This window comes from Lepidochelys olivacea (genome assembly GCF_965140295.1).
Source record: "Lepidochelys olivacea isolate rLepOli2 genome assembly, chromosome: 6".
In the NCBI taxonomy this organism is placed as follows: Eukaryota; Metazoa; Chordata; order Testudines; family Cheloniidae; genus Lepidochelys; species Lepidochelys olivacea.
In genome coordinates this window covers 88,691,018-88,710,939 of record NC_140416.1, presented here as the reverse complement: position 1 = coordinate 88,710,939, position 19,922 = coordinate 88,691,018, and the positions used below count along the sequence as shown (strand labels likewise).

Sequence of the window (19,922 nt, the reverse complement as noted above, 5' to 3'; positions counted from 1 at the left end):
CCGGGAAATTGGTCAGCTCGTCCCCTGGGCCTCGCCTGGCCTGGATTTTTTTGCCCTGTGATAGGATATGGCCTTTCGATGGCCCGGCCCTCTTCCCTGCTTCCCGCCCCCCCTTACTACACGGTCTTGTCCTTGGGCCGTGCTCCCTTTGGCCACGCCCCCTCTCCCTCGGCCCCTCGTCTCACGCAAGCGCAGATGTATTTGAGCGCTGGCCCCGCCCCCGGGTGACGCGAACACGTGTGATTGGCAGTCAGGTCGGGCTGGGCTTTCGCGGCCCGGGGAGTGGGGGGGTGGTGGGAGACCCCAAGCGGCCGGACGAAGGCGGCAGGATGGAGCGGCCGGAGCAGGGCCTTGGGGAGCCGGACTCCCACTCCCGCGCCAACGGCTGCAGCCTGATGGGACATGGGGCGCTGCGGAACGGATACGTGCGGGGCCTGCTCCAGGCCGAGACCCAGGTGTGGGGCCGCGGAAGCCGGGCGCGGAGGGGCTGCCGGGCCGGGGCTCCACGGCGGGCGCGGGCGCCTTAGCTCGGCCGCCCGAGGGGAGGCGTGGAGCTGGGGCCGGTCCCTGCCTGGGGTGGCCAGGGGCCAGCGTGCGGCGCGGAGCCTGGCCCGGCTTGGGGCTCCCTGCGCCGTAGTCAGGCGAACGGGACGCGCCCCTCCCGGCTTGGCCGTCCGCGGGCTCCACAGCGAGCGCTGCCGCTCGGACCCGCCGGGCGCTGGCTGGCCGCCTGGCTCCGTGGGGACCGCGCGGGGCGGCAGGACAGCCCTGCTCCTTGGCCTGAGCGGGACTCGGCCTTGCGGAGATTCCGGGGCCCGGTGTGGAGGCGCAGATGGGACGTGGCCTGAGGCGCTGGGTGCCCCGCGGGCCCTGGTACGAGCGGAGGGGCTTCCAGCCTCCTAGGCTCCGGGGCGGGGAGGGCCGCACGGGTCCTCACTGCGGCTCCGGGGAGCCACCTGGTTCTCCTGTCACGCTCACGTTGGCCATGTGCCTGAGGCTGCCCAGCCCTGACAGCGGGAGCTAGGTGAGCTGCAGGCTATCTGCTTTCCTAGGGCTGGCTGGGGAGGAGAGAGCTGGCAGAGCCTCAGAACGGCCCACCTGGTCAGACCAATGGTCCATCTAGCCCAGTGTCCTGCCCTAACAGGGTGGCCAGTGGCAGGTGCTTCAAAGGGAATCAACAAAACAGGGCTATTACCAGGTGATCCATCCCCTGCCCTCCAGTCCCAGCTTCAGGCAGTCAGAGGTTTAAAGACAGCCAGAGTCCTTCATGGGGTTGTGTCCGTGACCATCTTGGCTAAAAGCCATCGTGGGGACTATTCTCTAGGAATTTACCTAATTCTTTTTTTGAACCCAGTTGTACTTTTGGCCTTCACACCATCCCCTGGCAATGAGTTATGGAAGTTGACTGTGCTTTGTGTGAAGAAGTACTTCCTTTTCTTTGTTTTAAAACTGCTGCTTATTAATTTAATTGCGTGGTCCCTAGCTTATGTGTTACACTTCCTTACTCACTTTCTCCACACCATTCTTGATTTTATAGACCTCTGTCATGCCCTCCCTTAGTTGTTTTTTCTAAGCTGAACAGTCCCTAATCACTTTTGTTTCCCTTCTCTGTACTTTTCCCAATTCAAATATATATTTCTTTAAGATGGTAGGACCAGAATTGCACTCAGTATTCAAGGTGTGGATGTACTATGGATTTATATAGTGGCATTATATTTTCTCTTAGTTTCTATCCCTTTCCTAATAATTCCTAACACTTTGTTAGCTTTTTTTGACCGCTGATGCACATTGAGCAGATGTTTTCACAGAACTATCCATGATGATTCCAAGATCTTTCTTGAGTGGTTACAGCTAATTTATACTGTACCACATAATTTTGTATGTATAGTTGGGATTATGCTTTTCAATAGACATTACTTTGCATTTATCAACACTGAATTTCATCTGCCATTTTCTTGCTCAATCACCCAGTTGTGAGATCCCTTTGAACTCTTCACAGTCTGCTTTGGAGTAATTTTGTATCATCTGCAAACTTTGCCATCTCACTTTTTACTCCTATTTCTTGCTCATTTATGAATCTGTTGAACGTCACCAGTCCCAGTACAAATCCTTGAGGGACCTTACTGTCTACATCTCTCCAATGTGAAAACTGACCGTTTATTTCTGAGCTTTGTTTCCTATCTTTTAATTAGTTACCAATCCATAAGAGGGAAGATACTCTCATCCCATGACTGCCTGTTTTGCTTAGGAGTGTTTGGTGGGGGATCTTGTCAAAGGCTTTCTGAAAATCCAGATACACTGTATCCACTAGATCACCTGTGTCCAAGTTTGTTGAACCCCTCAAAGAATTGTGATGGATTGGTGCGGTCTGATTTCTTTTTTTTAAAAGCTCTGTTGACTCTTTCCCCAACATATCATGTTCATCTATGTGTCTGATAATTTTGTGCTTTACTCTAGTTTCAACCAACTTGCCTGGTACTGAAGTTAGGTTTACTGGCCTGCAGTTGCCAGGATTGCCTCTGGAGCCTTTTTAAAAATCAGCATTACATTATCTACTCTCCAGTCATCTGGTACTGAGGCTGATTTAGGTGATAGGTTACATACCAGTTAGCTGTTCTGTGTCATATTTGAGTTCCTTCAGGGCTCTTGGGTGAATGCCATCTGGTTCTGGTGACTTATTAATGTTAATTTATCAATTTCCCCCAAACCTCCTCTATTTAGATCTCAGTGTGGGACAGTTCCTCAGATTTGTCATCTAAAAATAAAGGCTCACAAGTGGGAATCTTCCTCTGCAGTGAAGAGCGAAGCAAAGAATTCATTTAGCTTCTCCCCAATGGCCTTGTCTTCCTTGAGTGTGCCTTTAGCACTTTGATTGTCCAGTGACCCCACTGATTGTTTGGCATGCTTCCTGCTTTGGTGTACATAAAAAAATATATATATTCTTTTGCGAGTTGATCTTCAAATTATTTTTTGGTCTGCCTAATTATACTTATACACTTGTCACAATTTATGTTCGTTTCTGTTTTCTTCAGTAGGATTTGACTTCCAGTTTTTAAAAGATATGTTTTTTGTCTCTAACAGTCTCTTCTACTCTGTTTAGCCATGGTGGCATTATTTTGGTCCTTGTGCTGTTTTTTTTTAATTTGAAGTGTATGTATAGTTTGAGCCTCTATTATGGTGGTTTTTAAAAAGTTTCTGTTCAGCTTGCAAGCATTTCGCTCTTGTGACTGTTCCTTTTAATGTCTGTATAATTAGCAGCCTCGTTTTTGTATAGTTCCCCTTTTTGAAGTTAAATGCTAGAGTGGTGGGTTTCTTTGGTATTTTTTCCCTACAAGGATGTAGTTAAATTTCGTTAAAAGAAAAGTACTTGTGGCACCTTAGAGACTAACAAATTTATTTGAGCATAAGCTTTCGTGAGCTACAGCTCACTTCATCGGGTGCATGAGCTGTAGCTCACGAAAGCTTATGCTCAAATAAATTTGTTAGTCTCTAAGGTGCCACAAGTACTCCTTTTCTTTTTGCGGATACAGACTAACACGGCTGCTACTCTGAAATTTAGTTAAAAGAAGCTTAACTGGATGTGTCTAAGATGATGGGGTGTGGGAAGATTTTTTTGGGGTGCACTGAGGATGATTTCTGTCCTTGTTACTGAAGAAGTCTGTCTACTTTGTGTCCTAGGGGTTTCTGTTTTGGGAGAATAGGTGCGTGGGGTTTTTTTTTTTTTTTTTTTTAAATCCCCATTTGCTGCTGGCATCTTTGATGGCATTAGCATTTAAAAGTGTATCTTTCCATCTGTCTCTGGCTAGATGATTGTGGCTGTTTCTCTCAGGTCTTCTAGACCTTACTACTCTGCTTTTGTGACCTTCAGACTGGGTTAATGCAGTACACTTTGCAAGGAGCTACAGTTGAAAATCACTCAAAATTTTCCAGTGGTGCAGCATACAGGCAGGTTGGCAAGCTGACAGCTGAAAGGAACATATTACACCATCTTTTTGGTCATCTGTACTTGCTTCAGGGGGCTATTCAAGGCACTGACTTTGATCTCTAAGGTCTGATGACTTGGGTCTCGGCTATTAGTGTGATGCTTCTATTGCTGTATGCTGCAGTGACAGTTGAGCTCTGGAGCGAAGTCTGCAGATCAAAGTGTTGGGTTTGGATGGATATTCTCAGTGAAGGGCCCTAGATTCTGGAATGTACTTCTGCATTGATCTGTCAGAGCTGGAATTTGTTGATCTTTCAGGTGTACGGTAAAACCAACCTGTTCTTCCTGTGTTTAGGTGGCTGGATGTGGAATTGGATGTATCTTATTAATTAAAACAGAAAAATCAGAACTAGTAAATATCACATGTAACTGTTCAGCTGTTGGGCCAACTCCTGCTCCTTATTTACTTAGTCTGGCTTTAGATCAGTGAGATGGAAAGGAAAAGCTGTGTATCCCTTAATATATTCCCTGTGCTGTCTGCTTGCTTAATTATATGGACCTAAAAGTGCTACCTAGCTCGTACCACCCACTTAGCCTGGGTTATTCAGTAAAATCAGTGTTTCTGTGGGGTGCCCTCTATGCAGGGCCTTTTGGCAGTCTTAAAACAAACTACATGCTCAGTATTTGACTGGAATGAAATTTTCAATTTTTGGGAACTTTTAACTTTAGTGAAAACTTCAAACTAGTATATAACTGTGCTTGGAGTTTTGATGCTTAATGTGACAGGATAAGTAGACAGAGAATTGGACTAATATATGATAAGAATAAAAGGAGAGCTGTTTGTTTTTTTTCCCTAGCCAGTTTGAGATTGCTGTTGTCTACGTTGAAGAAATGAGAGGATAGACCAGGGTGCTTTGTGTAACAGATCTGACACTTTTTGCCATCTGGTAATAGGGTTGCCAACTTTATACTCGCACAAAACTGAACACCTTTACCCCTCCCCTTCTCTGAGGCCCAGGCCCCGCCCCCGCTCACTCACTCATTTTCACCGGGCTGGCTCAGGGGGTTGGGGTGGGGCTGGGGATGAGGGGCTTGGGGTGGGACAGAGGGTTAATGTGTGTGGGGGGGTGAGGGCTCTGGCTGGGGGTGCAGGCTCTGGGGTGTAGGAAGGTGCTCTGGGCTGGGGCAGTGGTTGGGGCATGGCGTGTGGGCTCTGGGGTAGGGCCAAGGATGAGGAGTTTGGCTCTGCATGGCTCCTAGAAGCAACAGCATGTCCTCCCTCTGGCTCCTACATGGAGGCACAGCCAGGCAGCTCTACATGCTGCCCCGTCTGCAGGCGCCAATCTTGCAGCTTCCATTGGCCATGGTTCCCGGCCAATGGGAGCTGGCGCTTAAGGCAGGGGCAGCGCATGGAGCCCCCTTGCTGCCCCTATGCTTAGGTGCTGGACGGGGGACATGCTGCTTCTTCTGGGAGCCACGAAGAGTCAAGGCAGGGAGCCTGCCTTAGTCCTGCTCTGCTGCCAGCTGGACTTTTAACGGCCTGAGCTGCTAGGGTCCCTTTTTCTTCCGGGCGTTCTAAAAGAAAATCAGACAGCTGGCAACCCTGTCTGGTAAGGAAGGAAGGTAATGTACTTCACAGTAATATATTTAGTGAAGGAAATTGGTGATGTTACATTGACAGGTAGCAACCAGGATGAGAACTGTGATTACTTTAGGATAGGAAAGTATTCAGCATCTTTTATCCTAAAACTCTTGTTCAGCTATACACATGGCAACTACTTCATTGCCCAAAATACAGCTGTATCTGGGAAAGTGGGGAGGACGACACTGTAATTATTTAACAATGAACAATGTGCAACAATTTAAAGCAGAAAATAAAGAGTACCTTAGCTAACTGAAGTTGCTGATTTTAAAGTGTTTTATTGGTGGAATAGGCTTGGGATTATTGTGCCTTCTCTCGCTCAGAATAAAAAGTAGATGATAGGACAAACTAGATAAAATGGCTAAAAATAGTTCAGTTTCTCTTTGAGGTGTGCCAGCTGTAGAAACGAAGCACGGTTTGTGTATAGAGGTTTGCCAGAGGATAAAATGTAACCAAAATTTTCAGTACTGGCTACAAATGTGTATGTTTGCGTGAATTAAAAGGAAAATGTAGTTAATGTTTGTGAGGGGGGGAGGGAATGTGGAGGTAACATGACAATTCATCATGATGATGGCGGGCATTTTGCCTAAATGTAGCTTTCTTGTCCCATACTTCCCTTACCTGTTTTTTTTTTTGTCGTTTAGATTATAAATTGTGTTTTAGTAGCACCCCATCTCTGATGTCTTGTGGCCTGTAGATGGTACCTCAGTACAAATAGTAGATATCATGTGAAGTTAAAATGACTGACTACTAATATTTATGATGCTTATTAATCCCATTCAGTCACTTTACTTTTTGACATTTTTTTCAAAGGCTTTTTGGTGATGGGACAGGTTATATTTTTGGCTAGTGCATTTGGAAGGGAATTCATGGCCTGAAGTTAGTGTGATTGGGCAGGGAGAGACATTTCACTTTTAGTTCAGTTAAATAGATTACAGCAGAAGCTGCTGGCCAAGGCATACCCGGAAATTGACTGTGCCGGAGGAAGTAAAAATTTCAGATTTTCATTTCCAAAATGTTTTAATCCGTAAAGAATCTCAATGCAATATCAGAATTGCATAGCTTTCGTTGTGTAAGGGTGACTCTAGACATCTGTTAATAGCAAGACACAAAGAAGCACAGCAGCTGAACAATAAGGCCTTGTGATTCCTTTTGGTGTTTGCCGTCACTGGATACTATGTTGAGACAGGAAAAATGTTCAGTTACTTGGTATAATCAGTTTATGCATGATGACCACTGAAATTATTACAGGTTGGAATGAAATAATTAGGTGGCTGGGTAATTATAGTTGGAATACTTGACTTATTCAGTGGTGCTCTGTGTTTTTTTAAAAAAAATCAGTTGAGTGCTGCCTTGCAAAACTTGCCAACCTAAACACAAAATCTGCGTACTTACTGTTTACCATGACTGGAAAAAGCTCCATAGATCTTAATCACCTTCCACCCCACCCCTCAAAAAAAAAAGCAAAACTTTCCTGCCCTGTGTGGTTGGCTGGGCTAGTAGTATTTTGCAAGGCTATAAAATTTCTGAAACCACTGGGATTTAGCTGAATCTCAAACCGTTACTTTTTTCCTAGGCTTTTAATTGAGTTGGTGATGAAGTTTGAAGTTTAAACCTCATAGTATATTGTGCTTTTGCTACTAAAAAATCTTTAAAAAAAGAGAAGTGAAGCAGCGGTGAATTTTATTTTTATTTTCAAGAAAAAGCTTTCGTTTTGTGGTAAGGAAATTGTAGCAATTTGTACAAATGATTCATCCTTTCATCCCCTTCTGGTTATCCTGTTGTAATTCACTATGACTGCAGATGGACACAACTCCTACTAAAAAGACTTAGGCTGATATAGTATTTGGCATCTTGCTTCATTAACAATTCACAATGCAGGTGTGTTATAGCTGTTCTTTAAGAACTCCATTTGCTTCAAAACAGAATTCAAAATCTTTGTCCTAAAATACAAGGCACTTAATGGACTGGGAACTAGCTAGGTCAGAGACCCCTTTACTTTCAATCCTTCAAAATGGCTATACTCCACAGGAAAGATGCAACTTGACAGGCCCAGGTTATGTCTATCAGAAACTTAAAATGGCGTTCTAGGCAGTAAAACTCCTTTCCATGAAGATCAGACTGAGACCAAGCATGATGGTCTGCCACTCTCTACAACTCCCTATTCAATAAAGCTTCCCTCAATGAGCGCATCATTGTTGTTAAGGAAAGGAAAGGTCCTACACAATCCCACTCCTATGCCTTGAAAGAACAGAAGAGGGAAGAACCTTTTTGCTCTGGGATTTTATGCTGTGTAACTCTGTGCAGTGTGCATAGCAAAATGAAAGGTGAAGCATGAAATTTAAGATAAATACTGCCCTTATATTGACCTTATTTAATAACTTATTGAATTTTCAAGACATTATCTTCCTGCAATCACATTGTGTGTTGTAAATCCTAGACTTGTTTTGTGAGTCCCCGGGCTGTTTGGCTGTGTTGGGCATGGCTACTTATAGACGGGAAAGGAGACTGATGTTGCAGGGCTTCTCTTCTTAGCATAAGCGCAACGTGCCTCAGGTGGCAGTGGCCAGGATTCATCACCGAATTTGATCCTCTGGTTTGGATCATTAGCGTCACTGGTGCATACTGACTGGGAGTGCAATGTGACAGGAATCAAAAGCCAAACATAGTAGTATTGGCAGAGAACGTTAAGGGGACATGGCAAAGTTTCTGGGCAGCTGTCGTAATACAGTGAGCCCCACGGGTTTTGGAATTGGGGAAACTTGCCTTCTGTTCCCATCTTCTCTCCTGATTTTGGGCAAGTAACTAACTTAAAACTTGAATGCTTGAAAGTTAGGTACAGAAACATCCCCATTTAGGCACCTGAATAAAGGGGCTGATTTTTCTGAGGTGCTGAGAACCTACAGCTTGCATTGACTTCAGTTGCAACTGTGGGTGCTCAGTAGCTCTGAAAATCAAGGAACTTTAAAGTGTCTGAATATGGATTAAGGTGTTTAGGTTTGGGCACTCATATTTGCAAGTGTTGGCCTTCACCTCTCTGAGCTTTGGATTCATTGTCTTTAAAGTGGGAGTGGTAATGTTTACTTATCCACGAATAGCACTTTGAAATCTACGGATGAAAAGCCTTGTGGGAGTTCTAAGCACAGTGGACCCCATTTATCTGATCTGATTAGGATTGGAGGATTATCAAAAAATTGGGTAGTCAGGAGAATGGGCGGGGCTTGGGCTGTCAGCCCCGGGGGCGGCACTTGGTTCAGTTAAGATGGATAATGGAGACTCAGATAAACGGGGTTCTACTGTACTGATGATGCACTTCAGAAGGAAGTGAATTAAAAGTGTAATGGGCTACTTAACATGGAAAGAACAAAAAGCAGATGAAGGTTGAAAAATGTAAACTACCCTGCTTCCCTTTTGCAAGAGAGTAATCAATAGCACAATGACTAGAGAAATCAAGGAATGCAGGAGTGGGACCTAGCTTACCTCAGCGTATTCACACTGGCAAAGCCCAGAGAAACCCCAGAGTGCTGAAGGGCAGGCAGAAGTTTTGTAATCACTGGCAACTTGATGAATGCTTGAAAAGCGGGCATGGTTCCGGTAGAAACTTGTGAAAGGGCTTGTCTCAAGTCTGTATGCTGTTGTAGACAGGGACTCCCTTCAGCACTCTTTCCAGCATCATTGAATAAAGATGCAGTTCCCCACTTGCAGGAGGTGGGGAGCCCAGGGAATTATATCTGTATGTGCGATTGGTTAATTTGTTAGGGTGAAGGTTTTCCTTAGGGTACAGAGAGGGGGTGATCCTTGTGGCCAAACAGATGAGCTCAAATTATCCTCCCAATTTCCTTCCAAGTGGGAGGGAGTGACAGTTTAAAGAAATGCAGCATAGACTCTTTTTGGTGTTACTCCAGGGTGAGTTAAAGGTGGGAGGTGGAAGTGTTCATCTTAAAACCATCTTAAAACAAACTACTTAAAAATCACTTCCTCCCCTCAAGGACTGAACTCCCCATTTTCCTCTCGCAACAGTGGATTCCATCACTGCTCACAATGGATGGGCAGGGAGCCAACCTCATACCACCTTGGGCATTAATGAGGGCATAAGGAGTTGCTAGAGAAGTAACAATCTTAAATAGGGTCTTGGAAGGTAGAAAAGCCTTTTTAGTCACATCTAGCACTATGTGAATAACAGTTCCTCTCATCCTTCGCTTCCCTGCCAAGTTCTGTGTTCAGGTTTGTGTGTCCCTGTTAATAGTTAAATCTCCTCATAGATCCCTAGTTGTGTGTGTGTGTGTGTGTGTAGATCTCCGGAGAGGCATGTTTCTGAAAATGAGTTGAAGGACCATATTGCAGTTAAGGAATTCTGATGGGTGGAAGAAGAACGAATGAATTAAAAAGGGGAATATTTCTTATTGTAATAGAGCTAAGGGAGTGTGTACGGAGGATCTGATCTCATTCATGCTTAATGTAGATTATTCTATTTAGTACCTGAGTATAGCATCATAGTGTTAGAGAAAATAAAGGCCGGCAGTTTTCAGAACTAAAGGAGTTTGTTCTGAAGTATGCATGTGGCACAACAGGTGGGCAGATGGTCACCACCAAGGGAAAGTGGAGGAGTGTCTGTGCATCACACTGCTACCCCCCCCCCCTTTTTTCCCCCAGATATCTGATGTAAGCATGGGTTGCTGTTGGAGGGATTGGTAAAAGTGGGTTTTGGAGGAAGTGTTAGGAGAGGGGGAGGGTGGTTTTGCATAGGGGATCAAGGTCTAGAGTTTGCATGGGAAATTGCCTTTCCAGTGGCAAAATGGCCTAAACTGGAGCATATTTTGCCTTTGCAGTTTGTTCATTGTCACTGTACTTTTCTCTAAATCAGGTCGGCAACCTTTCAGAAGTGGTGTGCCGAGTCTTCATTTATTCACTCTAATTTAAGGTTTCGCATATCAGTAATACATTTTAACGTTTTTAGAAGGTCTCTTTCTATAAATCTGTAATATATAACTAAACTATTGTTGTCTGTAAAGTAAATAAGGTTTTTAAAATGTTTAAGAAGCTTCATTTAAAATTAAATTAAAATGAGGAGCCCCGGGCAGTGTGAGTGCCACTGAAAATCAGCTCGCGTGCCGCAGGTTGCCTGCCCCTCCTCTAAATGGTAAAAAAAAAAAAAAAAAAAAAAGCTAGTGCTGCTCTGGGAACCTATTCACAGTCGCCCTACTGTTGCCCAAAATGTGAGAAGAATTGGATGGCAATGACAGGACATTTTAATAAGCCAAGATGCCTTTACTCAACCTTCCATGGTAATTTGTTGGAATTTGATGATAATCTCACTTCAGTGAAGAAACTCTTGTGAACAAATATTTTCGGTAATGTTGCAACTCAGAGTGGGTGCGTACAGCCATGCGCTTTAGACCTGCCCCGTTGCCATGTTTTTGATGATATATTAAGGAGTGATCTTAAAAGCTAATCAAAGCTGGGTCTGGTCAGAATATGGATTTGGGGCCTCTAAGGAAAGGGCAAGATTCTGCAAGAAGTGGTGTTACTAATTCATAGGGCATGCTCTTCCCTTTGAGTAGTACTAAGGAATAGTTATAGGAGAGGGTACAACATAAAAAAGGTTCAGATAACTTCAGGTCATTAAAGATACTATAGCATTTCTGTCAAGAGAGGGGTAGCACCCGCTTCTTCGCAGTCAGCAGTGACTCTCAGCCAACATTGTAAAGCAGAAGGGTTTATTAGTTGTCTGGAACACAGCATAGAACAGTTCATGTTAGCACAGGAAGTAGGAACATTCAGCAAAGTCCATCTTGGGAGGGGGAGAGTCTAGGGCTCTGGATTCCCCCTTCTCCCAAGTCCCAAACCAGGAGACTGACTAGCTTCCAGCGGCCCACCCTTTGTCACGCCCAGTTCCCCTGGTCTCTTTCCTGGGCAAACAGGTTACCTAGCCTACGCCTCCCTTTTCAACTCAGTTGTAGCCTGCTGGCTCTTGCAAAGGGCCCTAGTCATCAGTTGCCAGGATACAGAGTGTCTGGCTATTGCAGAAGTGGGCAAACTATGGCCCGCGGGCCACGTCTGGCCCATGGGACCATCCTGGCCGGCCCCTGAGCTCCTGGCCCATGAGGCTAGCCCCCGGCCCCTCTCCTGCTGTCCCCCCCTCCCACGCAGTGCGGCATAACACTTTGGTGGCGGAGCTGCAGAGCCCGGCCTGACCCAGTGCTCTGTGCTGTGTGGCTGCCAGCCAGTGGTGCTCCAGGCAGCACGGTCAGGGGGCAGGGAGCATGGGGCGGGGTTGGATAGAGGGCAGGGGAGTGCAGGGGGTGGTCAGGGGCATGGATGGGGTCGGGGAGGTCAGAGGGCGGGGAACAGGGTTTGAATGGGGGTAGGGGTCCCAGGGTGGCAGGAAGGAGAGGTGAATAGGGCGGTGGGGGGCAGTTGGGGTGGGGAGTCTGGGGGCGGTCAGGGAGAAGAGGTGGTTGGATGGGGCAGCGGTCCCAGTGAGGGCAGTCAGGAAGGAGGGGGGCAGCTAGGGACAGGGGGTCCGGGGGTGGTCAGGGGACCAAGAGCAGGGCAGGGGGTGTGGATGGGGTAGGGGTCCCTGCGGGGCTGGCAGGGGGTGAGAAGCGGGGGGGTCAGATGGGGGCGGGGGCTGGATCATTCCTGGGTGTTTGGGGAGGCACAGCCTCCCCTAACTGGCCCTCCATACAATTTCAGAAACCCGATGCAGCCCTGAGGCCAAAAAGTTTGCCCGCCCTTGGGCTATTGTCTGGTCACAGGCAACTAGAGGCACTCCCACCTGCCTTCATGTAAAACATTAAGAAAATTCCCACTTCGTCACAGACTGTTCCACCGCTAAGCATGTGTTTGACACTGTTGTTGTATTCTCTTGTTTTTACTATGCTAAAAATAGTTGAATCAAGTATTGCCAAAAGCTTTTTTAGCTTTAAAGGGTAATTAATCTTAATAGTACACACGGACCAAGATTTTTAGAGATGACTAATGATTTAGGTAACCAGCCTGAGCATGGACCATGGAGCTTCCTTTTGTCTCTAAGGAGTTTGACCTGTATATATGGGCTGTCGATTAATCGCAGTTAACTCATGCGATTAACTAAAAAAAATTAATCATGATTAAACAATAGAACACCAATTGAAATATTTCGGATTTTTTTCTATATTTTCACCTATGTTGTAATTAAAATCAAAGTATATTATTTTTGATTATTGTAAACAAAAGAAATGGTATTTTTCAATTCACCTCATTGTAGTGCAGTCTTTGTTGTGAATGTGCAACTTACAAATGTAGATTTTTTTTTTGTTACGTAACTGCACTCCCAAACAAAACAATGTAAAACTTCAGAACCTAGAAGTCCACTCAGTCCTACTTCTTGTTCAGCCAATCGCTAAGACAGAGAAGTTTGTTTACATTTATGAGAGATAATACTACTCTCTTCTTCTTTACAATGTCACCAGAAAGTGAGAACAGGCATTTGCATGGAACTTTTGTAGCCGGCATTGCAAGGTATTTACGTGCCAGATACGCTAAACATTCATATTCCCCTTCCTGCTTCAGCCACCATTCCAGAGGACATGTTTCCATGCTGATGATGCTTGTTTAAAAAAAAAAAAATGCGTTAATTAAATTTGTGACTGAACTCCTTGGGGAAGAATTGTATGTCGCCAGCTCTGTTTTACCTGCATTCTGCCATATATTTCATGTTATAGCAGTCTCGGGTGATGACCCCAGCACATGTTGTTCATTTTAAGAACGCTTTCACTGCAGATTTGACAAAACACAAAGAAGGTACGAATATGAGATTGCTAAAGATAGCTACAGCACTCGACCCAAGGTTTAAGAATCTGAAGTGCCTTCCAAAATCTGAGAGAGACGAGGTGTGGCACATGCTTTCAGAAGTCTTAAAAGAGCAAAACACTGATGCGGAAACTACTGAACCCAAACCACCAAAAGAGAAAATCAACCTTCTGGTGGTGGCATCGGATTCTGATAAAGAAAATGAGCATGTGTCAGTCTGCACTGCTTTGGATTGTTATCGAGCAGAATCAATCATCAGCATGGATGTATGTCCCCTGGAATGGTGATTGAAGCATGAAGGGACATATAAATCTTGAGCACATCTGGCACATAAATACCTTGCAATGCTGGCTACATCAGTGCCATGAGAATGTCTTTTCTCATTTTCAGGTGACTAAACAAGAAGCAGGCAGCATTATCTTCTACAAATGTAAACAAACTTGTTTGTCTGAGCGATTGGCTGAACAAGAAGTAGGAATGAGTGGGCTTGTAGGCTCTAAAATTTTACGTTTAATTTTTGAATGCAGTTATTTAATACATAATTCTACATTTGTAAGTTCAACATTCATGATAAAGAGATTGCATTACGGTACTTGTTTGAGGTGAATTGAAAAATACTGTGTTTTGTTTTTTACAGTGCAAATACTTGTAATCAAAAATATTAGGTGAGCACTGTACAGTTTGTATTTTGTGTTGTAATTGAAATCAATATATTTGAAAATGTAGAAAACATCCAAAATATTTAAATAAATGGTATTTTATTATTGTTTAACAGCGTGATAAATGGTGATTTTTTTAATCGCTCAATTAATCACTTGACGGCCCTAATATATACAGCTGTTGAAATGCGGCAGAGCAGTATTTCTGAATGTTGGTGTCAGCATTTTAAAAATTTGCCTGCAAGTCTTGCTGCTGTGTGGTGTGTTCTGAAATAGCCCAGCTTGATTGTCATGCACATTGTGTAAAGAGTTGTCACTTTGGATGGGCTATCACCAGCAGGAGAGTGAATTTGTGTGGGGGGGTGGAGGGTGAGAAAACCTGGATTTGTGCTGGAAATCACTTTAGATAAGCTATTACCAGCAGGACAGTGGGGTGGGAATAGGTATTGTTTCATATTCTCTGTGTATATATAAAGCCTGCTGCAGTTTCCACGATATGCATCTGAGGAAGTGAGCTGTAGCTCACGAAAGCTTATGCTCTAATAAATTGGTTAGTCTCTAAGGTGCCACAAGTCCTCCTTTTCTTTTTGTTCAGGAAAGCTTTCACTTAGTTGCTGTTTCAGACATGAATATGCTGATTTTGTTTCTGCAGAGACATCTCCTAAGAGGAGTTTGCTGAGAAATGCTTCTTTGGGAGCCACATCTTCATGAAAATTGAACAGTAAAGCTGGCAGTGGAAATCTTTTTCAGTGTACCAAGTTAACCACAGCAGCTGTGTAAAGCAGACTTATTTGGGATAAAAACCTAAGACTAAGATGTAGTAATTAAAAACAAATTGATTATAAAAACAGCCTTTCCACAACCCAGTGATCTGTAAAGAAGGCATTGAAGACACAATCACACTTTTTCAAATTTGTGTAGAGGTGCAAAATGCAAATACAGCTGGAAAATTTTTTAAAAAATCATGTTGCGTAAAGAGGGCATTGGGATTAGCTCATTCCTTACATAGCTAGAAATCCCATTGACTTCAGTGGACTTTTGCCCAGATAAGGACTTTAGGGTCTGGCCCTTACAGAGTATCTTTGGCAGGGTGTCAGAAGTTCATAGCACGTGCATTATAGTCTGATGTGTACATGGCACATGGATTATTAGAACAATTCCTTTCTAGCTCTTGTCAGATTGTGACATTTTGATACTGAATCAAAAAACATATGCAAACTAAGACAGGTTGGAGAAAGTTGGTTTGACATATTGCAGGCTACAGTGTCCTTTGAACGTGCTATTTTAATTGACAAGCTATCTTTCAAGAAGTCTCATTGAGATCGTTATTGCTTAGTGTGTGGGCACTCCTCACAAAGCATGACTTCCTTGCAAAAAAGACCCGCTCTCTTGTAGGGGGGAATTGCTTATTTGAAGACAAGTGTCTTGACAAAGTTTGTGCCAATTTAATTTTAAAAAAAATTTTGTTTTTAAAAAAACATAATTAAATTGGTAAGTGTAGAGTACAGTTTTATTGCTGAAAAAGTGTTTTTAGCTGGTTTCTGTCAACTTAAGTGTGTAGACTAAGACAAGTTTTATACAGATCATAGAATCATAGAATATCAGGGTTGGAAGGGACCCCAGAAGGTCATCTAGTCCAACCCCCTGCTCAAAGCGTGAGTGTCCACACAATGGTACAGACATCACTGAATTGATATAAAAATAACACCTTCAGTTATATCAGTACAGCTCTGTGCAGGCAGGCTTGGACATGGTTCAGTTTGGGTTTGTGCAAATGGGGTGAAAACATTTTGGTGGCAAATATAGTGGGGTTTTTGTTTTTTTGTGGGGTGTTTTTTTTTTATTAAATGCTTTTCATATTTGAAGTCTCACTGACTAGATAGCTGCAGGAGTTAGGGATGGAGTTGACTGATGAAGTAAACACAATATTGCAGGAGGTATTGGCTTTGGGGTGCTGCTCAGTGAGAATTGCCATTTAATATTGCAATCCCTCTTGGAGCTGGCTCACTTGGCTGGCTTTTTAGCAAGTGATTGCCTTATAGACCTGGAGTGCCCCCTCCCCAATGCACTCCTCTGAGTTCTGCATGCCAGGAACTCTTCTGTCTATAAAAAAAAATATTTTGAATGCCGAAATCCTTCATATCATGCAGCTAAAAAGAAAATTGCCAGGCTCTTAGCGAAATCTCTGCAGTATGTGTGTTAGTAAGAAGCTAGTACATTTTAATAAGATTCCAGGAAAGAGACTGTTCTAGCAGAAATGATCCTGTGGATGGGGGCATTTAAATAGAATCTGCCATTTTCAGCCTGTTCCTATTCCTGCCGGCAGAAAGGAGTGAAACCATCTCTTTAATGCAAAAAGTGATTGCATGGTATGTCTTGGACACCAGTAGTTAGTATATCCGCAGCCCTTTATTGTGCATTGCTTTCAGAGCGGCAGAAGGGAAAGCCCAGCCCTGCAACAAGATTAGGTTCAATGCTGAATTGTTCTACATCTTTTGTGTCCTCAAAAACCTTTATATAAATCTCCGATAAACTCCTCTTCCAACCCCTCTGTGTGACATCTTGGCTACTGACCTCCATTGCCTTCTTGTCATTTGGCCTCTTCCCCTCCAAATACTAACATGCAGTAGTTTTCTGCACACCATTTAAACCTTTCCAAAAACTTGCTGCTTGTGTCACCAGCCACCATCTGTTCCCCTCTTCTTCCACACCTCTTGCTCAAAGAGCTTAAACTGGTGCTTCGGGTGGTTCTCCTCAATTCCATCCTGGATCCAGTCCAGTCTGCCTTCTAGGTTCTCTATTCCACTGAATCTGCTGTTGCTAAGGTCCTGAAAGTCCCCCTTGGCGAGTCTGTATTCCACTCTCATGATCTACAATCTCTCTGAGGCTTCTGATACTGTGGACCACTCTCTCCTCAACATCCTGTCCAACCTCCTTGCTTTTAGTGGCATTGTCACCTACTTCAAACTGCTTCTTCAGCACCTCTTGCTTTCTTTGGTGGTCCCACACGATTCAGTTCTTGGTTCCTTCCTCTTCTCCTTCTATACTTCATACTTGGCAGGGCTTATCCTCGTACAGATCCAACAGTAATTTCTCTGCTGATGCCTCTCAAATGTTCTTCTCTATTTCTGTCCTGTTCCCTTTGGTCCAGTTTCAGCCTGTTTCTGATGCTTCCTCCTTTATGTCTCACTGACGTCTCCAGTTTTACCTGGTTCAATCACAGCTTGTTGCCTCCTAAACTAAAGCCTCTTCTCTTCATTTCTCCATGGCTGTTGACACTAATGTCATCCCAGTCAGTCTGGGATTGTTTGACTTCTCCCTGCCCTTCCTTTGCATATCGCTGTACCCAAATCCTGCCATTTCTTTCTCAGATTAAGCTCTTGCCCATCTTCCATGCTGCCCTGTTCAAGGAAAGACCTTCCTATCCAAGATGAGTATTAGCATCTCATTCAAATCCTTATATATTCCATTTCTTTCACAATGCCCTCAAGAAGTGATCTTATAATTAAGAAAACCAGCTAAGTCAGTAGTTCACAAACATTTGTACTGGTGACCCCTTTCACATAGCAAGTCTCTGAGTGCGACCCCCTCCTAATAAATTAAAACCAATTTTTAATATATTTAACACCATTATAAATGCTGGAGGCAAAGTGCGGTTTGAGGTGGAGGCTGACCGCTTGTGACCCCCTATGGGGTCCCAACCCCCAGTTTCAGAACCCCTGCTCTAAATTATCCCAACTTCTAGATTTTCCTGTGCAGCCCCTCTTCTGTGTCTCTTCTAGGCTGAAAGCTCTTCTGGGCAAGGGCAGCCTTTGTTTGTTACTGTACAGTATTGAGCACATTGTCGTTAAACAAATGCGTCTGGAAGAATGTGTTTATTTTAACTACATGTGGTAATTTAGTGTCAAAATATGGTCCTGTAAAGACAGGGACCCTTCCCAGAGACTGAGGACAAACTCAGAGGGAGGAAAGTTGGGAGGAATGTAACAAACCAGTGAAGTTATTGTTAATGTTGGTTTCATGGATTGCATTTTTGTTAACTTAATGAACACTGCAGTGAAGGGGAGTTTTCCAGGAAGTCACTAAATACCAAGAATTGCAAGGAGCTGCATTGAAGACCAGGAGATTAGCTGGAGGCTGCTAAGGGGCCTCTTAGGTTGGTGTCTTGAATGAATGGGGGCTGGAGTGGAGTTGTTAAGAACAGAGACCGTTTGTTTTTGGTTAAGAATCTCTCATACAAACCATACAAGATCCCTACAGTCTTAGGGAGTAATTGAAAATAATTGCAGATGGGGCAGGGTCTGGGGTATAAGAAAGGGCAGGAAGGATTTGAGCATCTCAAGTTAGGAGGAATTAACTTTCTGCCTATGTAGATCTCTGAGGTCTTAGTCCTGCTAGCAGCTGACTGTTTTTTTTAAAGTATTATAAATTCACAAGTAAAACCTGACATTATTTGAAAGAGAAACTGTTCTTTAAAACACTAAGATTGTGTTCAGCAATATTGTGAGAAGCTCAGGCTACATGTATGCAACCTACACTACAAATGCAACCATGTCAGGGAGTTTGGTGACCTTGTGGTATGGACTAGGACTTTAACCATGTTTTGTAAAGGTCCAGACTGCTCCCAACTGTCCTGCAAACTGGAGTTGTGTTTGGAACCAGGTTAGGGGACAACAAAGTTGTAACTAGGCTCCCTGTATTTGTGGGACCTAACTTCTAGTTGTTTGTAACTAGCTAGTGAAATTATTGGCTCTACATGTGGCTTGTCTGTACACCAGGAGGTGGTTATTGTAGTTTCTACACTTGCTCGCAGTGTAGGCCAGCATGTAATTGCCTTCCTGTAAACAGCTTGTAATGCTTTTATTTTTGCAGAGTTGATGGGACCCCAACTGTGGTTTTGTAATCAAGTTGGCTGGTCATCTCTCCTCCCAGCTCTCTGTGCAGTAGGACTTCCCAGAGTAGTGGTGCTCCTCTGGGCAACGTTAGTAGGTCACGCTTTCCCCTGAATGCACTGACACAGACATGACTAGGTGAAGTGAAGGAAGTAGACACAAACTGGAGTGGCACACAGTTTTCCTGAATGGACACCACACAGCTGTGTATAATGGGACCAGATGAGTATATCCTGATTGCAAAACCGTGATTTTTCCTTGCATTGTGTATAGGACCTATGGTTTCAACATATCAGGTCCCAATCCTACTCACTCTAAAGTCAGTAGAAACACTCATTGATTTCTGTATGGCAAATTAGGCCTCTCGACCACACGCCAGCTTTTCTCTCTTGGGTTCTCAAAAGGAATTTGCTGCTCATGCGCAGTTGGCTTAGAGCTGAAGACACACGCATTTTTATTTGGAGGTTGGCTGTGCAGATGCAGAGACCCCTTTTTTCCCCATGAATGCTTCGTATCTAAACTTGGACCACAAACTTCCTTTCTAAGGGCAATTTTAAATTGTATTTATTTACATGCATTCATAATATGCTTGTTGAAATGTCTAAGGAATGTTTTTAATCAGTCTCTTTCTAGTCTTACAACGTTCAAACATGCTAATGTTGAGGGGGGAAAATTTTTTCCCCCTAAACTGACATATAAGCACAGTACTGTGCTTCCAAGCTGTGCTCTTGGCTTGGGTGGGTCTCCAACTGATGCAAATATCCCCAAAGATGATCCACCCACTGCATTCCTAAATGAAACTTCTGTGTTCTGGAAGTACAGACAATGGTACTGTGATTTCTCTGGTTCTTGTTCCAATATGGCAGTTGTCAGAAAGAACAGGCCTCTTTAAAGTTTTACAGATTGTAATTATTGCAGCCTTGTTGATGTGATACTTTCATTTAAAATTTGATGTCGAGATTTTTTTTCCCCAAACAGATAAAACCTTTGCCACTGGCCAGAATTTTGTTCTC

At 43.9% G+C, this 19,922-nt stretch overlaps 1 protein-coding gene across 1 annotated transcript in view; it reads left to right on the top strand.

The window, feature by feature from the left end:
* Nucleotides 1-267: 267 nt before the first annotated feature.
* Nucleotides 268-19,922, top strand: part of SPTLC2 (serine palmitoyltransferase long chain base subunit 2) — a 113,839-nt gene continuing 94,184 nt past the window's right edge. Inside the window, exon 1 of the mRNA XM_084630294.1 lies at nucleotides 268-455. Within this exon, the coding sequence (XP_084486420.1) occupies nucleotides 330-455 (126 nt within the window). The 5' untranslated portion in view covers nucleotides 268-329. The remainder of the gene's footprint in view (nucleotides 456-19,922) is intronic.